We start from the raw sequence: 21,081 nt of genomic DNA on the forward strand, positions 1-21,081 counted from the left end.
TGTTTGTGTCCATGTGCAGGCAACATTATGCTTATACAGAAAAACAGATATGTTCCTGGAAGTGTTAGCCAGCCATCAGACTCTTCAATTGTCTTTTGATTCCTGTGATGTGAAGATATTTTGCATCTGCCAAAATCTTGGCCCTTGTCTCTAGGGTTCTTGAATGTTTAAAAAAAAAAAAAAAAAAGAAAAAGTTTAACATGTAACTGATTTTCTCAAGCAAGTCCTTTAATTAGAAAAAATAATTGAATAAGCACTGGTTTCATTACTTCTTTCTGCCATCACTTAAATCAGACAATAATCCAAAGTATGGCACAGCCTACCAGCAAGTAATCCAAAGAAAGGTGGGACAACTGAAGCACTTAAAGTTTCAGTTAAGCAGTACTTCAGAAGAGTTAGAAATAATGAGCATTTGTGCTCAGAAGTGTGGGGTTTTCCCTCCAGACTTCAGCTTGCTAACATAGACTTCTTGTTTTCCAAACTTCCATGCAAGAAAATCTCATGCTATAAAAGAGCAAAACCCTTAAGAAAAAGAAGAAAAAAAGCTTTCTTGTAGCCTTGAGGTCGACAGTTGTCTCTATTGCAAAACTATAGTCTCGGCAACCTCTCAGTGTGTTATTTTATAACCATTGTCCTGAAAACCACTATGAGTCAAAGCCTATTCAAGCGAGGGAAAGTGACATAACCACTGGTTACCAGTAGCAATGCAGTGACAATCTCTATCAGAGATACGCCACCAGTATTTACATAGTTACATAGCAGACACTTAAAGAGATAAGTCATGGTATAAAGGGAGGGTTTCTAGCAGCACATGAATTCAAGATAGGAAAGGGGAATAGATTTATCACAGGAAATGCAATCAGCATTTGTGCTCTGCAAGAAACTTCCACGGTTCCTATTCTCAATGTATGAAAGCATCTGCAGAGCTGGCTGGCAGTCTGAGCACTCTGGACTGAAAAGAGTCTCAAAAAGGCACTGGGAAAATGCACTTCTGGGAATTCTCTTCTACCAGCAAGACATGGCAGAAGAATTTAAAGGGAAAAGAGCAGCTGTGCTTATGAACTACTCCCTGTGGTGGGAGCTGTGTGCTTAGGAGGGTTCAGAACACAGACCTTTATCCGATGCCTGCAAATAGTTATGACTGACCTTATGACAGATGGCCCATGGGCAACAACTCTGTGACTTTTTAGGGGAGAAACCAGCTGGCTCTGCCTCTCCTAGTTCCTGGTATGTGTGGTGTTGGGTAAATGTTAGTACTTGGTGGGGTGTGACAGGTACAGAGTGAGCTGTACAGTCACTAACAGCAAAATACTTTAAAGCCAAGATACTAATTTACTGTTCACTAGAAGTCAAACAACTATTCAATATTTGATTCTGACTTCAGGCCTGGCTCTGCAAAGGCTTTTTAAGCAAAAACAGCTGTGTGAATTGATCATACATAATCTAGATATACTGGGGTGTTTTTATATAACACATCCTGAAAGCATAGAGTTTTCATACATTCATACATATATTCATGGATTTGGAGCAGCAGTAGGTCATGAGGTGTACTTGATTAGAAGGCAAAAGAAAAAAATAAAAAGGCAAAAAAGCACCCTCCTGCCTACCTGCATTGTTCATAAGATCAAGAACAGATTTATCCTTTACTTAAACAGAAAAAGTTAAAGTGAGGAGGTGACTCACTCTGGAAGAGCACATCTCCCTTGTATGATTTTTTACTGCAAAGGGAGATTTAATTTCTTCCTTTTAATGACAATGAGCACAATACTGATCTTATTCCAGCAGTTAATGGCTGGCATAACAGGCAGCATGAGAGCATGACTACATTCTTCTGAACCTATAAACTGCATCAGGCTTTGAGACCACAAAAGCCACCAATAAACCTGTCTTTCCCCTTTCAAACACAACTAACCCAAGTGTGAAATTCCAAACCACCAGTCAGACTGACAGAGCTCCTTCTCTTGTGGAAGAAGGGATGTGAAAAGTCACATCACAAATACAGCCACAGATGGCTTTTTATTTCCATGTGCTCTGCATGTGCTGTAAGTCCATATCAAGAACAGATTAGGACTGATGGCCCATGCAGCTGAGGCAATTTCAAAAAAGCACCAAGTAGGGGGCCTGACCATTATGTCAGAAACCTGCACTGACTTATGCAGAGGGAACAAGAGAAGATATGTGTTCTTCTGTGTTATTTTGTATTATTGTGTTATGTGTACCTCTGAATGACTTTTGGCAACTATCTTTACCTCTTCTTTTGCATTCTGCCTACAGTGACTACTCCTTTGTGTAGTGGGCATCCTTGCTATCATACACACATGGTTTACATTGAGAAACTATCAAGTCCAAGTTTTACTTTAAATCTGTTTAAGATTAATTAATCTTGAAAGAAAAGGCATAATGCTCTATAAAGGAAATTAAAGAAAAAGTGTAATGGAGAAGTTTATGTTCATATGCCATGGTTAGAAAATCACTACAATTAAGACACAAATACATGATCCAGTTTAAATAAATGCAAGGCACCAATAGAAAGAGCAACTCTGTCACAGGGTGTTGTTTCTCAAGGAAAACCACCAGCAGAGTCTGCAAAATGTTCTTGTTACCTACTGGTCCATGAACTGTGTAATAAGAAAAAAAACCCAATGCCCTTCCCACACAAACCCCTGCCTGCCTAATTGATGACTGACTAGTGATCAGCTTGACAAGACCTCAGGACTGACAAAGTAAGCATCCCACTCAGGCTGTGTCTCTCACTGCATGATACTGAAAGGGGGATTCACAATGTGTCCTTGAAGCGTAACCAAACCTAGAGTGACTTAGATAAAATAATTTCTGTTCAGCCATACCCAGATTCCTAGAAGATTACTTTTGTTCTGCATTGGAATTAAAGGGCTACAGCCAGAAATTCAGTGAAATTCAAATTCCAGGGTATTTTAGATGTGAAGGAAGAAAATATTTCAGCATTGAACAAATATTTAACAAGTAGTTCACTATGAATTCTGAAAAACCTTGCAATATTTTGAAGACTCTTATTTTAGCAAAACTGAGGAACTATCCACTATGCACTCCCACTTGCCATTTTAGTGACAAGTTCTGCTTTACCAATCTCCCAGGAGGAAAGGCCAAATTAATTCTTAAGTACAGAGGAGTGAACACCCCAAATTTTCAAGCAACTATCAGCATACACGGTGACCCTCAAATTACAGTAAACTGCTGCTTAATGTGTGGCAAGACAAACTCAAGGTTAAGTGGTCCAGAGAACATGACAAATCCAGTCAAGAAGCCTTTCCCTTTCTGGAGAACATGAGCAATTGTTACAGAACCACCAAATGAATCCATTCTGTCTAGAAGGTATTTGTGGATTCCTCTGCTCTGACCAGTAAGAAATGATTTTTCAAATGCCTTGGCCAACAGGTCATTTTACCTCCATGCAGAAGAATTCTCTTCCAAACAACTTGGCTTCGGTTCAGTATCACTGTGTCAGTGAGATACATTTTCAGTTAGAAACAATGTAAACCTAAAAAGTCAGAAGGGAAATGATGTAACAAGGATGTAAGTTTTGTTTCAAGCCTGTGGTGGTATAGAAGGAAGACAAGAAAGCTTCATAGAGGAATTAATGCAGTCTACAGTCCACTTGGAAGTTAAAAGACTAAGATGCAGTATGGATGGATCAATGCTGGAAGTTATTGATGAGTCTGCTGCAAAGCAAATGGAACAGGAAGCTTTTGAACAATTTGAAATCCTGGCTGATGGTTTATTTCAAACTACAGGACACATTCTTGCACAGGTTTTAAAAGCATTCCTGACCACAGCTATTCAGCTGTCTTTAAATTGGAATGGACTGCTGTCAAAGAAGTCTCCTCTTTAGAAAAATGACAAATAAGTCTTACTATGCTTGTTGTGATTTTTTAAATCCAAAAGGCAAGTCATCCTTTCCTACACAAACATCTGTGGGAGTGTAAAAGGCCTCTTTAATCCACAATTTTAATTTCAGTATTTTTCTGCAGAGGGTGAAGAAGTTAAAGGCAAGTTCTACAATCATAAAACATAAAAGACACAAATATGGGTGGTATTACTGTGATAGAAACCCTGCAATTCACTAGAATAAGCCAATGCTTAACAGTAGCAGTGGCATGTGCATTCTAAAGTACATCTGATTCTGACAAACTGAGTCCTAGAGCCACAGCCTGCGGTCTTGGGCAATTGCTCTCAGCCTCCCTTTGCTGCTGGGGAAAATTCATTCAGGCAAGGAGTGAGGCATTATTCCATTTTTAGCAAAGCTTTTACAGACATATATGTGGTCCCACAGCATTTAAATGAAACATGTTTCACATTAAGGGAGTCCTTCCAAGGTAAACTCATGGACCAAAGGAGTAACTTAGAACAGACTTCCAGTAGAAAGGGAGGGACCTACAATGACCATCCAGTCCAAATACCTGAGCAACTCAGGAAACTTCAGCCTGTGCTTAACTCTACTTTCAGTCCAGGGGCTTGGATAGCCTCATACCTGTGACTTCCATCCCAGAGGCTGTAGGCAGCCCCTTCATCTTGGGGTCTGGCCTGCACAATTGATGAGCTCTAGTGGGTTACAAGATCACTGCCTCTTGCTGCTCACCACCACTGCAGGGTCAGAGGTTTCTGCCTAGTCGTGGCAGCTGATTTCATGGAATCAAACACACAGGCAACACATGAAACAAGAGGCAGGCATTTCCAGCTACAAAACTATGAGATTACTACTATTTAGCCCATTCTGATAAACCAGATAAAGAAACAGATTTCACCTTCCCACTGCAGTAATTCAATGGAATTAGTCCTGGAAACCCAGATGATACTTCTTTCTTGATCCACAGACTTCCAATTTTCTTCCAAATTAGCCCTTAAATATCCATAGCTAAACCTTAGTCACATAGTAAGAAAAGAGGCAACAATTTTATGCAAAACTCAAGATCACATTTGTCATACTAGAAGGCAGGAGTGGGTTTGTTATCTTTTTTTTTTTTTTTTAATTTGAAATATTGCAGTTTTCTTGTGATACATACACATTGCTAGGGCTTCCGGTAGCACACTTTAAAAAAAAATTAGAGTTATGAATCATAATCAGAAATAAATGACTCTTACATCTATTAAGACAGTTATTTAAAAAAAAGTTTTGATGAATCATGCAAAAATGTTCACAAACAACATTATACTTTTTCATAGATAAATGTTTTGTTTTTCTTAAGTCTTACAAAAAGAGTTTGAGCTTTTAACACTTGGATTGGAAAAAAATATTTACAGCAGACATCATAAATGCCACATTGAAGTTCATAGAGGCAAAGTGGTGATGGTCCCCTGTTTTGCATTCACAAAACATGCTGAGGGTTTCAGATCTCTTCCATAAACTCTCAATTTAGAAGTGTTCAGTCTTGGATCTTCAGGATGCTCCTCTTCTCCAAATCATTCATTTCCTTCAGTATAAGGGCAACATTGTATCTCAGTTCTTGAAACTTGGCAACTGGCACCTGAAACAGAACACTCAGGTTAGAAAACACAGGACATGGCAGGAACCTTGACTAGGTCATGTCTATGGACACGGAACATTTTGCAGTGCAAGGCCAATCTCTCTTAAAATACTTATTCAGTTAATCCGACTAAATCTATGTGGAAAAGGAGAGTGGGAAAAGCCAGAAATAACACCTACATGATACATTTTCTGTATTGCCTGATGAGAGAAAGGAAATACTTGAGGATGTAAACTGAGAGCTGCTTGGGTGATATAAAAGTCATGGACTGGAAGACATCTGGAAGGTCATGGACTATAGAATTCTCAAGCAACAAATTCAAGATACTCTGCTTGTCCAAACTTGCAAGAGAAAGAAATTGAGACTTGAGAAAAGAGACTTGGCAGCAAACTCAAGAGCAAATGGCACTGAGCACTACATGTGGAAGGCAAAATATTTAGGATTAAATATAAAAAGCATTTTCAACTGTGCAGGAGACTCATGGGCTCTCCTTTCAAGCCCAAGAAATTGTAAGTGGAAGGAAATCTTATCTATGAAGACAGAGGCCCCCAGCCAAGAGTAGGCACAGACTGGTGGCACAGACTGGTGGCACTGGGGCAGTGCACAAACACATGCTCACACAAGTGCCCAGTGCAGTCTGGCTGGTCCCATACAGTCTGCACAGCACTGCTTAATTTACTCCTTTGACTGCACTGAAGACAGCAGTTCTTTTGGCAGAGACCCTTGTCATCCTTCTGCCCACTGTAGCAGATACCAATTACATGAGAGGAATCCAACACCTGATTTGCATTTTCCACATACATCAGAAATGCATAAAAAGGCACCACGTCCTTTTCACTTTTGACATATATACAACAAGACTCAAAATGCTGCAATTCCCACTGCTTTTTTTTTAAAAAAAATTCAGTCAGAAGTCACACTGTGATTAAAACACCAAATGGAGACCAAGGAGTGTAACTTCTATGCACATTTCAAAATTGTACACAACAGAATTATTTTCTGGACTTACCATCTTACATAAGCCCTTTGAGTTAGCAGGACATTCTGAACGTGTTCAAATAAAGGAAAACTGAAGATCTGAGGCTGTATTTACTTGCATATGATACCTTGAACCAAAACCAAGTTTATCCCAAAGAGATACTAACTGTGAGAAGACCACTTATCAGCTATAGAAATCCTGTTTTCAGTCACACCCTTGGCATTCAGATCCAAGCAGCAGCAACAGCAAAGAGCTGATTCTAAGAGAAGCACACTGTTTGTTATCAGATATCTGCACTCCTGCGTGTGCTGGACAAACACATCTCCACTGCAGAATAACACAGGGTCTTCCACAGACCCACAATGACAAAAAAAAAAACCCACCTCAAACCCTAAAATCAAGCTAAAACAGTCAGAAACAATGGCACCAAGATCAACACTTGACATTATATGCCAGGAAATAGTGCGAATAGAGTACAAACTAGATTTTATTCTCACAAGTGAAACTTACCCTGTTGTAAAGGGTTAACCTGAAGTCCATGATATCATTTAAGTTCCACTTAATGGAAGTCCTGAAATACAGTGTATGGAATGCTCTGAACTGGACTGTCCAGAGGGGTAAATTTTGTCTCCTGTGAAGTGACACCCTCAACAGTTTGCAATGTAGCACAGAATTTATGCCTTCCTCAGTAGATGCTTTCTTGCATAACAATTTAACAGTAAAATCAGTCCACCTCTTCCAACCCACAAGACTTTGGTGCTTCTTCCAGACTACTGCTAATGAGGGAACTGAAGCCAAAATCAGTACAGAGTTCAAATGTTACAATGCCTGCTGTGCATTGAATTCCTGTATGCACCACCACGTTATTTATAGAACAAATAGCATTCCTTTTCAAAGGTTAAAATTATGGAAGAGTTTATGCCATCTTCTGGCAAGCCTTTAGGTACAGTGTCATAAATACTGCCACTGACTAATCCTGTAACAAGCAAAGAGGGTTTTTTTACCTTCTAGCAGCCAGAACAGTTCTGAAGAAAAAGAATAAAACTACCCCTGCCACATAAAAGAATGTTACCCTTCTCTGCCAAATGCAGAAAGTTTAGAAGTGTGTCATACATCATTTAAACTACCCCAATAATTTTCCTGCCCTCAAGAGCCACCATCAGGTCTGAAGGTTACAGTTCATAACAACCCCATAACTTTTAATCAAACCAAATATTATGTAATAGTGCTTTCCAGTAATTAATATTCTTCTAATAAATTGCAGTTCAGCAGAACATGTGTAGGAGCAAGGTATGAAATTATTTTGATTGGTATTTCATTAAATATTTTGTATGGCTACATTGAATATGAAGGATTCTAAAGCAAACCAACCAATGGTAACACATAATTTACAAAAGCTTTGATATTTTAAGTAATAATTCAACTTTCTAAATAAAACTGGAAGTGGTTTCCTTACTATTTATTATGGCAATCAGACTTACTTCAAAGCGATGAGCTGTCCCATCTGAAAGCTTCATCATCATCAGAATGGATGGCTGGAGTGCACGGGCCAGTGAACTGAAATTATTTACATCATTAGTATTACAGCAGTAGAGATCAGCAGTGTGATGAGTACAGCATTGCACATTAACAATTTTAGATGTTCATGTAGGCTTTACACAGAACATGAGTAATTTCAGTCACAAAGTCTGGCTGAAAACTCATGAACACAACAGTTCTGTCCAATTTACCTCAGTATTGAGACTTAACATTTCATTAATAGTTTAGTAACTGCAATAATTTAGTTACAGGAGCATTTACATTTTAAATAATTGGTTTAGTGGAACTATGATAGGGATAAGAGGTGACCAAGTACTGCTAATAATAATGCAGTTTTCTTATGCAGTTTACCACACTGCATTAATCATTTCCCTCCCTTCATACGTTCAACTGCCACCTCATTTGGGGAATCAACCTCTTCCAGGCTTCATCCTAAATTTGTGTGTTATTTTATTTGATGACCCAAAGAAGGGAAATGAGTCATTCTTGTGCAGCTTCCATCAACTGACGTTGCCAAAGCCTGCTCAGGTACAGACAGGCACTACAGTCCGAAGCTGCCATATCTCCCCGCAGAGGCTGTTGCTGGATGATAAACAAGAAATCCCAGGGGGAAGATTAACTAAAAACAAAACTAAAAGGAAGGAAAACAAAAACCAGTGATGTATTGCTCCTGTGTTGTTTGGAAAACAAATCATAGCATTTGCTTTCAGCTTGCAAGCACTGTGTCTGAAGATGTTTATCTGGACATTTTGCTCACTTATCAGTATAGATTCTTTTTTTACGGAGTGATACCCGTGTGGTGCTTACAGCACTTCTCATCAGAAAGTCACCTGGACTAGTAGCTTGTGGCCATTCCAACTTTCTCTTAGGAGCCTTTTTTCTTGATTTCAGGAAGACAATCCCTGATCAGCCACGGGCCTCTCTGGCAGCAGAGACAGCACTCTCTCCCAGATGCAGGTATTCAGGCACACAACATGAAGTCACTCATGCTAACAATTTACACTACTAACAAAGACTGGATCATCTAATTTCTTTCAGCTTGGTCTGTCTTAGAACTAGACAAGAGATGAAACAGCACAGACAACAGGTTTCTGTTTCCTTCTGGCTCTAGCCAAAGATCCATCCCCCACATGCCTCTGTTGTGGCAGATGGTAAGAAGCTGTTCACTGCAGGCACAGGCAGGATGATCTTAAAGGCTTTTACTCCTGTTGTGAAAGAAACTAGGAGGTAGTTCAATGACCAGTAACATAACTATGGCAGTGTAAAGGTGCTGTCCTGAAACCTCTCTTTGTAGAAGCAGAGTACAAGAGATGAAAAGTCATTTAACATGTGCATTAAGAAATTCTTCTTTGGAAGTTGAATAGATGAGTACCCTTCTCTGTTTCAGTAAAACTAAGAGCTTGCCTAGCTGCTTGAGGCTCAATGTGACTAATTTATGCCACCATCACCAGCACCTGTGGATGTGCATCATCTCTATTAAGTTTTAAAAAAATAGACTCAAACTTTGAGTGAAATGTAACCAGCAGTGAAGTGTATATACACTGACCTCTACACGGTTCAGAAAATTCCACCTTTATCTTGCTGTTTAATGCTACCTGCCAATCCCTAATAGCATGGCACATTTTGACCCCATTAAAATGTTTAAGCAGCACAAGAAATCAGTTTTATCTTAGGTAATTCTATGGATGTGCATGATTCTCTTTTATACCTTGTGGATATAGCAACATCCACTCTCCACTTGAAGTCCTGGATGCTTGGTAGCCGACTTCTTCGTATCAGAGCTGTGCCTTCGGAAGTGGGACGCCTGAAGAGTGAATCAGAAGGAAGAGACTGGAATGTAAATTCATAAAAGAAGAAACAATCTAAAGAGAAAATATGATTCCTCAGTACAAACCTGTCCGGATTTTGTTTCTCTCCATCTGTCCTCACTTAAAGAGGTCTGAACAAGTGGAGTGTTTGTGGATTTAAGACAGCTGTGCTTGGATTATCCCCTTTTTCTATGCTTAACTATGGCCCATGTTGAAGAAAGAGAACAAGTGACTGTGTAATTCTAGCAAACTGATGTCTCCATAAAGTTTAGTAAGAGTCATTGTGGCGCCTGGTACACCTGTTATTTCAATTGTATGGAACTGTGAGGCATAGAAAGGGACCTGCAAATATATCTTTACCTTCATGCAAATCCAACAGGAACAAGCAAGCAGAGACAAGACAGATGACTTAGGCAAAACAGTTCCATAAGGTCACTGTTCTTCTTCAGCAAAAACATCTAGTATTGGCAAGCAGCAACATTTTAAAACATAATAACATTAGTGTATTTTGAGGCATACTTAAAAAAACCCCCACAATGGTTCTTACTGATCCAATACAATTTACAAACTTCAAGTTCCTTACATAATGTTCACTGCCAACCCCAGCACAGCCTTCAAGACTTTTGCCTAGTCTATTGTGTAAGAAGCCAAGAATTTAATTTGTTACTTAAATTGCAGGAAGAATCAGGCTGATCAAGCCCTAGTTTATTTCTGAGCAGAAATACAGTTAACAGCAATTAAACTTCAGATGGTTGACAATTTAAAAAATTTTAATAGCATCCTGAGGTCTGGATAACTAAATGACAAATCTGATAGAAATACATAATAACCATTCATTTTTAAGGACTTTGTGTTACTCACCCTTTTTTTTTTTTTTTTTTTTTTTCTCCTTTCTCTGTAAGCATCCCATGTCCCTGGAATTTATTTATGGTACATTTCAAGGCTACTCCAGTACTTCCACTAAGGGCAGGATAAGAAACATTACATCCTTTATCCATGGTGCTAGACATAATCTAATTACAGACTTTGCATCAGAAAGGGATCCTCTCTGAACAAATCAAGCACTGTAGGAATGGCAGTCTAACATCACTACTCAGATTCTTGTGTGCAAGTTAGCTGGGCCTTTAGAAACTGCCCAGAAAGATTAATGATCTGATAAAGTACACAGGACTCACAGGCTGAGATCCTCCAAGCATCCTGCATTTTGCAAAGATGATATAAGAAAGAAATTATCTCTTTGGTAGGGGGGAGGTGGTTTGGGTCAGGTTTGGGTGTCAGAAGTGACACACATTCCTAATAGCATGGTAAAGGAATGAGCAAAAAAAGTAGATCAGCTGGTTCTTTCTGTCAACTCCTGGATAGGAAGTAGGTCACCACAGCTGGGTGCAGCCATGAGGAGCTGGAGTCTAGAACAGTCATTAGCAGGATTAAACAATAAGAACAGGCCTTTCCCTCAGTGAAGAGCTGCTGCCAGAGCATTGCTTAAGTTGGAGACTCCCTAAAAATAGCCACACTGCTACCGTTTCCTTAAGACATGTTAACTCCCATCAATGGAAGTCAGTCCATTCAGTGCAGCACCAGCACTCCAGGGGAAGAAAGGAGTTTTAGAAACAGAAATATACTCTATTTAGCAGTGGTGGGAAAGGTCAGAAACGGTGACCTCCCAAACAGAGGGGAAGCTTCTGAATATTGTCGAGAGATGGCATTTCTGTGGTCAAACACAAAGCTTTATTTCTGGTCGGGACTGCACTTCTGTACCATTCTCCCAGGAAGAGTCACAGCTTCTGTAGCTTAGTTAACCTTCTGTCAGGACCTTTCCAGCTTGAGCAAGACCACAATGGGAACTGCAAGAATCCTGTAAAGATGACAGAATGTGCATAGTGGCCAACATGCATACAGAAGTTACACAGGCTGCTAATCAAGCCATTGATTTCTGAGAGGAATAGCAAAATGGAGCAGAAAAGATTCAATTAATCTTACATCCAAAACCTATACCCTATAATTACATTTTGTAAACACTTTGTGCCAGAAGCTGCAATATACTGTCAGCACATTGTGCAGAGGGCAGAAGTCAGAACAAGTAAAACCATGGATCAGGTAGAGACCATCCTAAAGACCATACAAGCTACGGTGGAAAGGATGATACACTGTGACAATAATATCACCTGCTAAAGGATGCAACTCGAAAATGAAATATTAGAGAATTTGAAGCAGCAGCTGATCTACCAGTATCAAAACTAAAGACAAGTTCTGGATAGTTCCCTATACACATAACAAGACACGCCTAGCAGGCCACTGAACTGCAAGGCTGAACAAAGTTGTAGATGTGAAATGCTGAAAAATGGCACACAGAATGCACCCTCCTGGTAAAGCTACACCATTAGAAAAACAAAGCAGTGCATTTATTATAAACATTCAGAGAGGGGGGAGTTAGTGTTATCCTTTCCCTTAAAAAACAGTTTTAATTTCATGTAGTTATTTGATGGTGCCAATGTGGCAAGTTTTTCTTTCAGTCTACATAGCTTGGTGGAACTGTGGGGACACAAATACAAATGCCAAATACTTCAGAGCTGTTGTTTAGTGAAAAGAACTCTAAAAATAAGATGCCAGGAGAAGTATTAAAAATGGATTTTTCTAGGTTATCTAGCTCATACTGAATTACTGAATTTTTGATCACATGCTAATGCATCTCTTACCATCACAAACATATATATTTACAACTCAATACGCATATGTATGATTCAGTGCTACATTTAAGATTGTAAAAGCAGATCTGTCTAAAAATCAAACCTGAGGTGTTCTCTGGTCTCAAAACACAGAGCAAGATTACACTGGATAATCACAGCTTTCAAAATGAGAAAAAGCTAAATTTTTCAGCATCGTGATTTCACAGTAGAAAACAGACAATCATGCATGCTTCAAATTACATCTAAATTTATCTTCCTTCCCTACTGCAAACAATATTTCCACTTTGCAACCATGAGTTTTGCATTCTTAACACCTATAATTCAAACAGAAGAGCAAAGAAAAGATGAGAAGACTGAATTTATTTTTACTCCAGGAACCTTTAGCTGTAAGCCAAGATCTTAATCAAAGAAATGAAAAATATTTTTAGCTTTGGTAAGAGCACTCAGACCCTTGAGGGTAACTGAAAAACCACAACTATGATTACTGGGATTCCATTCAGAGAATCTGGAACAGCATTGGGTTAGTGATGTTATGTGCTGAGTGACCTCAAGTTTCAAGAGGGAAAACTGGAATCACAGAGTATCCTGAGTTGGAAGGGGCCCAAAATTACCCTCAGAGTCCAACTCCTGGCCCTTCACAAGTTTGCATTTTCATAATGTTCAAGACTTTGAATTTCTAGATGCAAAATAGGCTAATTATGGTTGAGTAGAGAAACTTCTAGAAACAGGGAATCCCAAGAATGGACAGAAGAGACAGGCTGTTCAAAAAGCTCTCAATTTAGAACTTCCTCTAGAGTTACCAAGGAATGTTGCTTAAAAAGTGAATTACAGCAGGCAGAGCACTTGATATCTCCTATGTGTTGCCATCAAGTCACTCAGTGTGACTTTCCAATTGAACTGTACATTAAGACTTGAGAAATACTATCTGAGAAAGCTGCCATAAACCAGAGCATGTAGAGGGCTTATGTAGCCTCTTTCTTTTTCTATAACTTGCAATGATAATGATGGCAAAAATTAGTAATTCTGCACTGCATTCTTCATCTGTAGGTATTGATACACTTCACAGTCTATAGAACATTATAAAAACTGATGAACACAGAAAAACTGAAAATTGGCAAGAAAGATACTTAATGCATGCATTGCCATGCATGATGGACATTATACTGTGCTGAATCAAAATAATGGGACAAGTCTTGTTCTCATTAATTTGGAAAATATTGCTGTTCCTTCAATACACCAAGGATTTGTGTCAGCAGAGCTCTGTGCAGCCCTGCTGTCTGCACAGTGAAGACACTAACCTGTTACCAAAGACTACACTGGAAAAGTCCACAATGAAATCTTCTGGTATTCTGAAAGAGAAGAGCAAAATGAAACGATTAGGGTTTTTTTGTAACCACAGTTACATGGCCTTCTCTGAAAAAACCTTAAATCTGTTACAGAACACAAAAAATGTGTCAACATTTTCCATCTTCCATTGCTTAAAATTGCCACCTCTTACGTAAGCACTTCAGTATTGATTCAGTCAGGGCTCTCAAAAGGACAACTTACGTTTATATATCAAGAACACTAAAAACTGTGCTACATCTTCTCACCCTATCTTGTATGACAACACCGTATTTCAAAAGAACCCAGTATTTGCTTAACTTCTCTCAGTAAAGTCAAGAAAAATTTTAATGATGGCTCTGACAAGTGTAGAAGGCAGGCCAGCAATGCATGCTTTCAAAAATCCCAAACTTACACATTTCATTTCACTTTCACCTCAAGTGTAATGAAGACAGAAGGAATTGCCTCCTCAAAATTCAAACAGAAGCCCTTTTAGCCAAGGCTACTTACAAAAGGAGCATACATGGGGATTGGTTGAAGAGATTAATACACTCCATCTACCTACACCTCTCCACTCCTTCACCATCCCTCTGACACTGCTGTTGCCTTACAAACAAACTACTGTTGATTTGCAGTTCAATAGATCAGGCTGTGAATTGCAAAGACCACAGAGAAAACACTATCCATTCAGCTGCCTTTGCCACAGGGACAGTAACCTCCTACAGAGAGGCAGGTTGGACAAGGGGGAGAAGTCACTGCTGCTGCTGCTGCCACAGTTAAATCCAGCACTCACCATGAATCAGTGCCCAGAGACATTACTCACCAGTGGCTCGAGACACACAGCAGTGTATCAAAGAAAAATCAAAGCAAACAAGGAAGTTATCTGTCCTAAAGAGCTTACAGTGTCTAATGACCAGAGAAAAAACAACTCATCAACTCACACAGTGGGAAGATGAAACAGCAATTACTACAGCTTGAATTCATGAAGGAAGAAGCAGGGTTAAACCACATTTTTAAATAGTGCTTGGATAAAAAGAAATTCATTTTAGCAAGCACTGGAACAGCACTTTTTTGGCTGCAAGAGTCTGTCTTTCAGATGAGACAAGACTATTTCTGCAAACATTACTTATACTTTCATGCAAGTGTATTATTTAGCCAATCCTGACGCTACATGGATGACCATGTAGTGGAATAGCTGGAGACAGTGGGCTGTAATATGATTATGATGATACCTACCACAACACTTGATCCAAGAGCATTACTAAAACAGAAGCATTAACACTACCTTTGGGTTTGCATTATTTTTGCCCTATATTTGCAGCCAACGATTTTGATGAAAATTCTGTTCCTGGCTCAAGCCAACATAAGGCCAGTCACACACAACACAGATAAGATAGAACATGGCACAGTACAGCCTGAACTACAGATGGCAATCACTTTTCAGTGGAACCTTCTGAGGAAGGAACTCAAAGGGCAGAAAATGCGTGAAGATGTCTCAATCCCATGTTATTCGCCTGAGTCATAAAGTTATTAAATAATCTGCAAGGGGAGGGGAAAAAAAAGCACCCACAATTTACTGTGAATTTATTCCTACTGGCTCAGCCACTTAGGCTAAGAAATAGGGAATTACAACTCTTTTAATCTAGTTAATTGGAAGTGGGCATGTATTCCAGCCTCTCTCTCTTTATCAAAACTAGAAGCCAAGATCAAGGAGGTGGTACCTCACCAGAAAATTGAGAATTACAAGATATTATATGGCAGAATTAGCTCAAGCTTTAGGTTCACCAAAAGAAACAAAACAGAATGCAAGAAGTGAAAAAAAAAAAAAGTTACATAGCACAGAGTTCAAACATTTTAAAGGAATAGAGAACAAAAAAGAGGTCTATAGGCGCCTTTTCTGCCTTCAAAGGCAAAATACCTACCCAAACACTGGATACCAATAATGCCAAGACAACACTGTTCAACCAGTGTCATGTTTTTTGATCACAGGATGGCCAATGCAGCAGGCTAAGTGTCTAAATGCAATTAGAAAGTGCTTTGAAAACAAGCAAGTAGTTCATCTCCAAACCCAAGCTCACTGGGAAACATAGGAAATTATGTTTCCCAGAGGAAATGAAGGTGCTACCAAATTTCTATGCTTGAGAATAGAATAAGCTATTTAGTCTTCTAAAAGTTTAGCCACAAGGTGAAGAGAGCTACTCACAGGAAGTAAGATAGTCAAAGATGGAAGTCTGGAAGAGTCCAAATACTGAGAATGAGATGAATAATAAAAATAATGAGAGCATAGCAGCAACTAGCATCACATAAAACACTCAAGTCTGCAAGCAGCACAAATGCAGTTACCTAACTATTGCTGCTAGATCAGCCTTATTAACCAGAACAGTAAGATAAAAAGATGTATCAAGATATAAAAAAGATCATCCAGACTGAAAAGTGTCTGAGTAAAATGTATGAACAAACCATTATGTGAGAAGAAAAACCTCAAACACAGCTACAAAAGTGTAAGTCATTAAAGTATGGTCAAATTACAAGGACAGGAACCTGGGAGTCTGCATTTCTAGACACAGCCAGCCCAGACAGTGACTTCTGACACTCCTATACCAACTTTCTCCAGTGCTCAAAAGAGGAATATTCACCCAATCCCAGAGAATTTGGCATGGGGCTTTTAGTATTCTTCGTTATTCTGTAATCAAACTTGGTACATTGTGTGTACACCTCAAAAAACACCAGCTTCCACTGGGTCAAAAGCAATTAGTCAGTTTCTTACTGACCTACTTTAACCTGGGTGTGAACTTCATGTTGTGGCACAGGCAGCAGCTTGCACTTGAGCTCTCAAGACAAAAGGCAGGCCAAACTCCAGCACCGAGCTGCAGACAAAACTGTATCGACTTGTAAGGCACCTTTCACTATGGCCCAAATGACACCTTTCATTCATTACACCCTGATTATGTCTGCAGTTTTAGTTTGCCTGAAGTTGCTCATAAAGTAAATCATACTTATGACTTAACTGCTTATGAAGAGAAAGCTGACGTACAGGTTAAAGTAAGGATGAAAAAAGACAGAATTAGAAATATCTATTTGTCCTAGGTAGCAATCAGAATGTTAAAGAAATGTGTGAAAATAGTGTTTTAAAATAATTAAGCCTTGGTTCAGAGGTTTCACTACAGAAGAAAACATGAACTGCTGTTATTCTCTCATTGCTACTGAATATAGAAATAAGGTAAAACCTATAAATATTAGCATCTGATATCTAGCTTTTAGAATATGATCCCTTCAGAGATACTCATGGAAGGCTGATAGAGATTTTGGAAAAGGCTGTAACAAAGGTCATGATTTCTTGGGTAATGGGCAGGAGAAATCATGGCTGAACATGGTAGTAGGGTTTCATGAGCATTATATCATTGACCTTTCAAAGAAGGAAAGAAGTAGGGCAGTTCTTAGCTTCTGAAATGCTACTACTGTCTTACCAAACACTTAAAAAACTATTGCAGGGCAATGTGGGGATGGCAGAGAGAAGGTCATTCACATTTGCATAACCTACATTACAGACTAAATCAGATCATTCTCCTCAGCAGGTGAAATAAAACTCTTTATGCTCAGTGCTAAATCAAGTCTTACACAACACCTGTTTTTTTCCTCTGGCTTTACATGATGTTTGGCAACAGATGCATTATGAGGTATTTACAGCTAATTTCTATACCAACATTTTTGTGTAAAAAAGTTAATTTGGGGAAGCAGTTACATAAAAGCCATGAAAAAACAAACATTAAAAGAACTGGTGTAAACAGGCATACCTGAGCTCCTTCAAGTCTTCTTTAAAAACCTAAAAAGACAAGGAAGATGAAATTTTACATGATATAGCCTTAAATGATCATTTCTTACCTACTGAAACAATAGTGGTTACTTATTTGGTATCTCTCCCCAAAAATTTTAGACTTGAGTGCCAGTAGTTTTGAAATTACTAGTAATATATTGAAAAGAATTTTCAGAGGTGTTCAATCAAGTTGTGATTTAAAGACCTAAATATGTTGGAAGCCTTTAATTTTCAAAACAATGTCTCTGCCACTTCTTTTATTTAGCTATCCAGAAACATTTTTCTTTTAGATTAACTATATGCCCTTATTCTCAAATACATTTTGCAGTAACTTGTTTAAACTATGACAAGAAAAAGTAAATGGCAAAAGATAAGGTCTGTATATTAAAAGAATACTTCCACTACATTTCCTGCAATATGGAAGCTTTCCCAGTATGCCTGGGTAAATATGAAGCTGTGTCTTAAACAAGAGCTACTGGAAACCTAGAAGTGGTTCACTCACATGAAAATGAGAAAATTGTAAGGTAAAGGAACATGAAAAATGAAGAAAATAGCCATGAAGAAGGGATAGGGATTGAGAACATGGCAGGCATGTACATATTCACACCAAACATGCACAGCATAAGTGGAAATTGAACTTTCTTCCAAATTCCACTATAATGTTCTGGCCATAAGACCTTCCTTCCTCTATGGCATAAATATGAACAGAGGAGCTAAACAAATATGAGAAATTATAAGCGTGGACAAAAATGAGTGGTATGTGTGAACACCCAGTTAGAAAGAGTGTTGATGCCTACGAAATAACATTTTGCTATGCTTTCTTTGGTGTTTTTAATTTATAAGTGAAAACAAACATACGCAGCAAACAAGATGTTGAAGCAGAAGTAGATACAGGAATCTTTTTCCTAAAGCTTAAATATTTTTTCAAAAAGCTTACTCTAAATCTACCCAACAAGTGAAATATTAAGTTCCAGATTTTTAACAGTTTCTTCCAACAACCTTAACTTGGAGAACCATTTTTATGTGCAGCTTCCCACCCAGGCAAATGAGATTTAGATGATGATTTGTGTCTGACGCAGCTTTTACCTTATCAGGGTTCCAAGTACTCCCAGAACTTACTTCTTGTTTGAAAGTTGATAAAGGGAGTCTCAATGCTTCTCGGAGGAGGGTGTACATGCCAGAAATGAGGAAAGCAAGTTGCTCTTCTGAAAGATTAGCACTTTCTGCAATCAGCCTGACAGATTCCTTGCAGTCTTTTCCTTCCAATGCATTAACAGTGACTGTGAACAAGAAAGCAAAGAAAGATCATTAATTTACTCAACTGCATAGCTCTTGATTTTGATGGTCAAAGGTGCCTTGAGAAAATTCGCACCACAGGGAGAAGGCTCACAGACAAAAAATTATATCAGTTATTGAGACAGTGTAGCAGAGCCTGCAATAACACTGTCTAAATAATCCTCAGATACTGTTAACATGCAGTTTTTACATCATGAACTGACCAGGCACATGAACCTACATCTCATTTTTTTACATTAGTCTTTGTTTAGCAGTAGAGTAACAGCAACAGCCTCAAAAAATGAACCTGACCCAAGTGAAGAGCAATGCAGATATATAGTGTTGAAATTCAAAGATTACAAAACCTTCAGAGGAAAAATTGCAGCCCTGCAAACTGTGAGTCACAGGCCAGCAAGAGCAGACAGTGAGGGGAGATTTGTGCCAGCTCTGCATAACCAGAGGGAGGCTGTGCCCACCTGCTCCAGGAGGATCTGCACTGGGGTCACTGCCCTGGCTCCAGGCAGTTTGGAGGACTGTCTGCCCCCGCTATGGTAGGAAGCATTTATTGCACACCTGAAAGCAGGTGATAATTTACACCAAAATTAAACCCAGACAGGCTTCCTGGCATGGATAAGGCTTTTCAGTCTCTATCCCTGCACTAGACAGCAAATATTGTTCAACTTGTGTATTGACTTCTGTCCTAAATGTCTCTGCCTATACACAGCTTTATTATTTCAAGTATTACAAGGAACCCCTGAATACATTGTTCATTTCTGCTACTGTGCAGCAACACTTTTAAAGACAAACCAGCTACCAGATGTTTTGAGTCCTTTAAATAAAAAATAAAATCCCTGACAAGATGTTAGCTGAGAGAACATGCCAGGGTCACACCACACTTGGCAGCAGCTACCCTCCAGCAAGCTGTGCTTTGGCTCATCAACTATTCCATTATTCCATGATTGTTTTACATACCCTAATTTACTCAACTGTGTAACTCTTGATTTTGATGGTCAAAGGTACCTTGAGAAAATTCTCACCACCAGGAGAAGCCTTACAGACAAAAATTAAATCAATCCTTATCAATCTTACAGCCTCAACTTCAGTAGGACACCTGCATCTTGGGGTTGCTGTATTGTGTCGTGCACGTTCTGTAGATGCCCACAGTTCTGACTGCCACACACAACCTGACAGTGACTGGCCTGCTGGCTCTGGGACACAGAGATGAGAGAGAAATGACTTTAACAGCACTCAGCTGACTTTGGGGGCCATCCACAGCTGGAGAACTCTGTTCCTCATTATCACAGATTTCAGAATTGTAGAATACAATGAGTCAAGCTCCTCATTTTATTTAAAGCTCAGCTCTAGCTTCCTGTTGGGAAAAGCAATGGGAAGTGCCCCAGGAAGCTGCAGCTCTCCAGCTGTCACAGAATCACAGAATATTCCGAGTTGTAATGGACCCAGAAGGATCATCAAGTCCAACTCCGCCCTGCACAGGACACCCCAAGAATCCTGTCATGTGCCTGAGAGAATTGTCCCAACACTCCTTGAGCTCTGTCAGTCTGGTCCTGCGACCACTTTCCTGGGGAGCCTGTTCCAGTGCCCCACCCCTTCTAGGGAAAGAATCTTTTCCTGATACCTAACCTGAAGTGCCGTGACACAGCATTATGCTGTTCCCTCGTGTCCTGTCACTGGTCACCAGAGAGGGCATCCGTGTCTGTCTCTCGTGAGGAAGTTGTAGCCAGCTCTGAGGTCTCCCTTCAGTCCCCTCCAGGTCGAACAGACCAAGTGATCTCAGTCCGTGGCTTCCCCCCTAAGGCCTTTCACCATATCTGGTCTCCTTTGGAAGCCCTCTAATAGCTGTCCTTACATTTCCGTGAGGATCCACGGCATCCTCGGGGAACGCGGCTCCGGCCCATGGGCTCTGGCTGCGACCCCCCCGCGGCCCTTCCGCGCTGGGGCGGCGCCCCGCGGGCCCCGCACGGGCCCTACCTTTGAGGAGCCTCCGGAAGGTCTCCTTGCCCACGTCCTGCACTCCCCGGGCCATGGCCTCCACCTCGGCCGGCACGCGCGGGCCCAGGAACCCGCGGCCGCCGCCGCCCTCGCCGAGCCCCTGCGCTGCCCCGGCCGCCATGGCCGCGCCGCCCGCCCGCCGCGC

General features: G+C 39.9%; 1 protein-coding gene across 1 annotated transcript; it reads right to left on the reverse strand.

Moving 5' to 3' along the window:
* Positions 1 to 4,975: 4,975 nt before the first annotated feature.
* Positions 4,976 to 21,076, reverse strand: COMMD5 (COMM domain containing 5). The gene is made up of 7 exons (XM_023926164.2): positions 20,916 to 21,076; positions 18,771 to 18,931; positions 17,632 to 17,660; positions 13,813 to 13,863; positions 9,728 to 9,823; positions 7,962 to 8,037; positions 4,976 to 5,501 (listed from the first exon to the last, which is right to left on the reverse strand). The coding sequence occupies exons 1-7, from the start codon at positions 21,055 to 21,057 to the stop codon at positions 5,400 to 5,402; spliced, it is 657 nt and encodes a 218-aa protein (XP_023781932.2). The 5' UTR covers positions 21,058 to 21,076; the 3' UTR covers positions 4,976 to 5,399.
* Between the last annotated feature and the right edge of the window lie 5 nt (positions 21,077 to 21,081).

This window comes from Cyanistes caeruleus, chromosome 14 (genome assembly GCF_971803275.1).
Source record: "Cyanistes caeruleus chromosome 14, bCyaCae1.hap1.1, whole genome shotgun sequence".
Classification (NCBI taxonomy): domain Eukaryota; kingdom Metazoa; phylum Chordata; class Aves; order Passeriformes; family Paridae; genus Cyanistes; species Cyanistes caeruleus.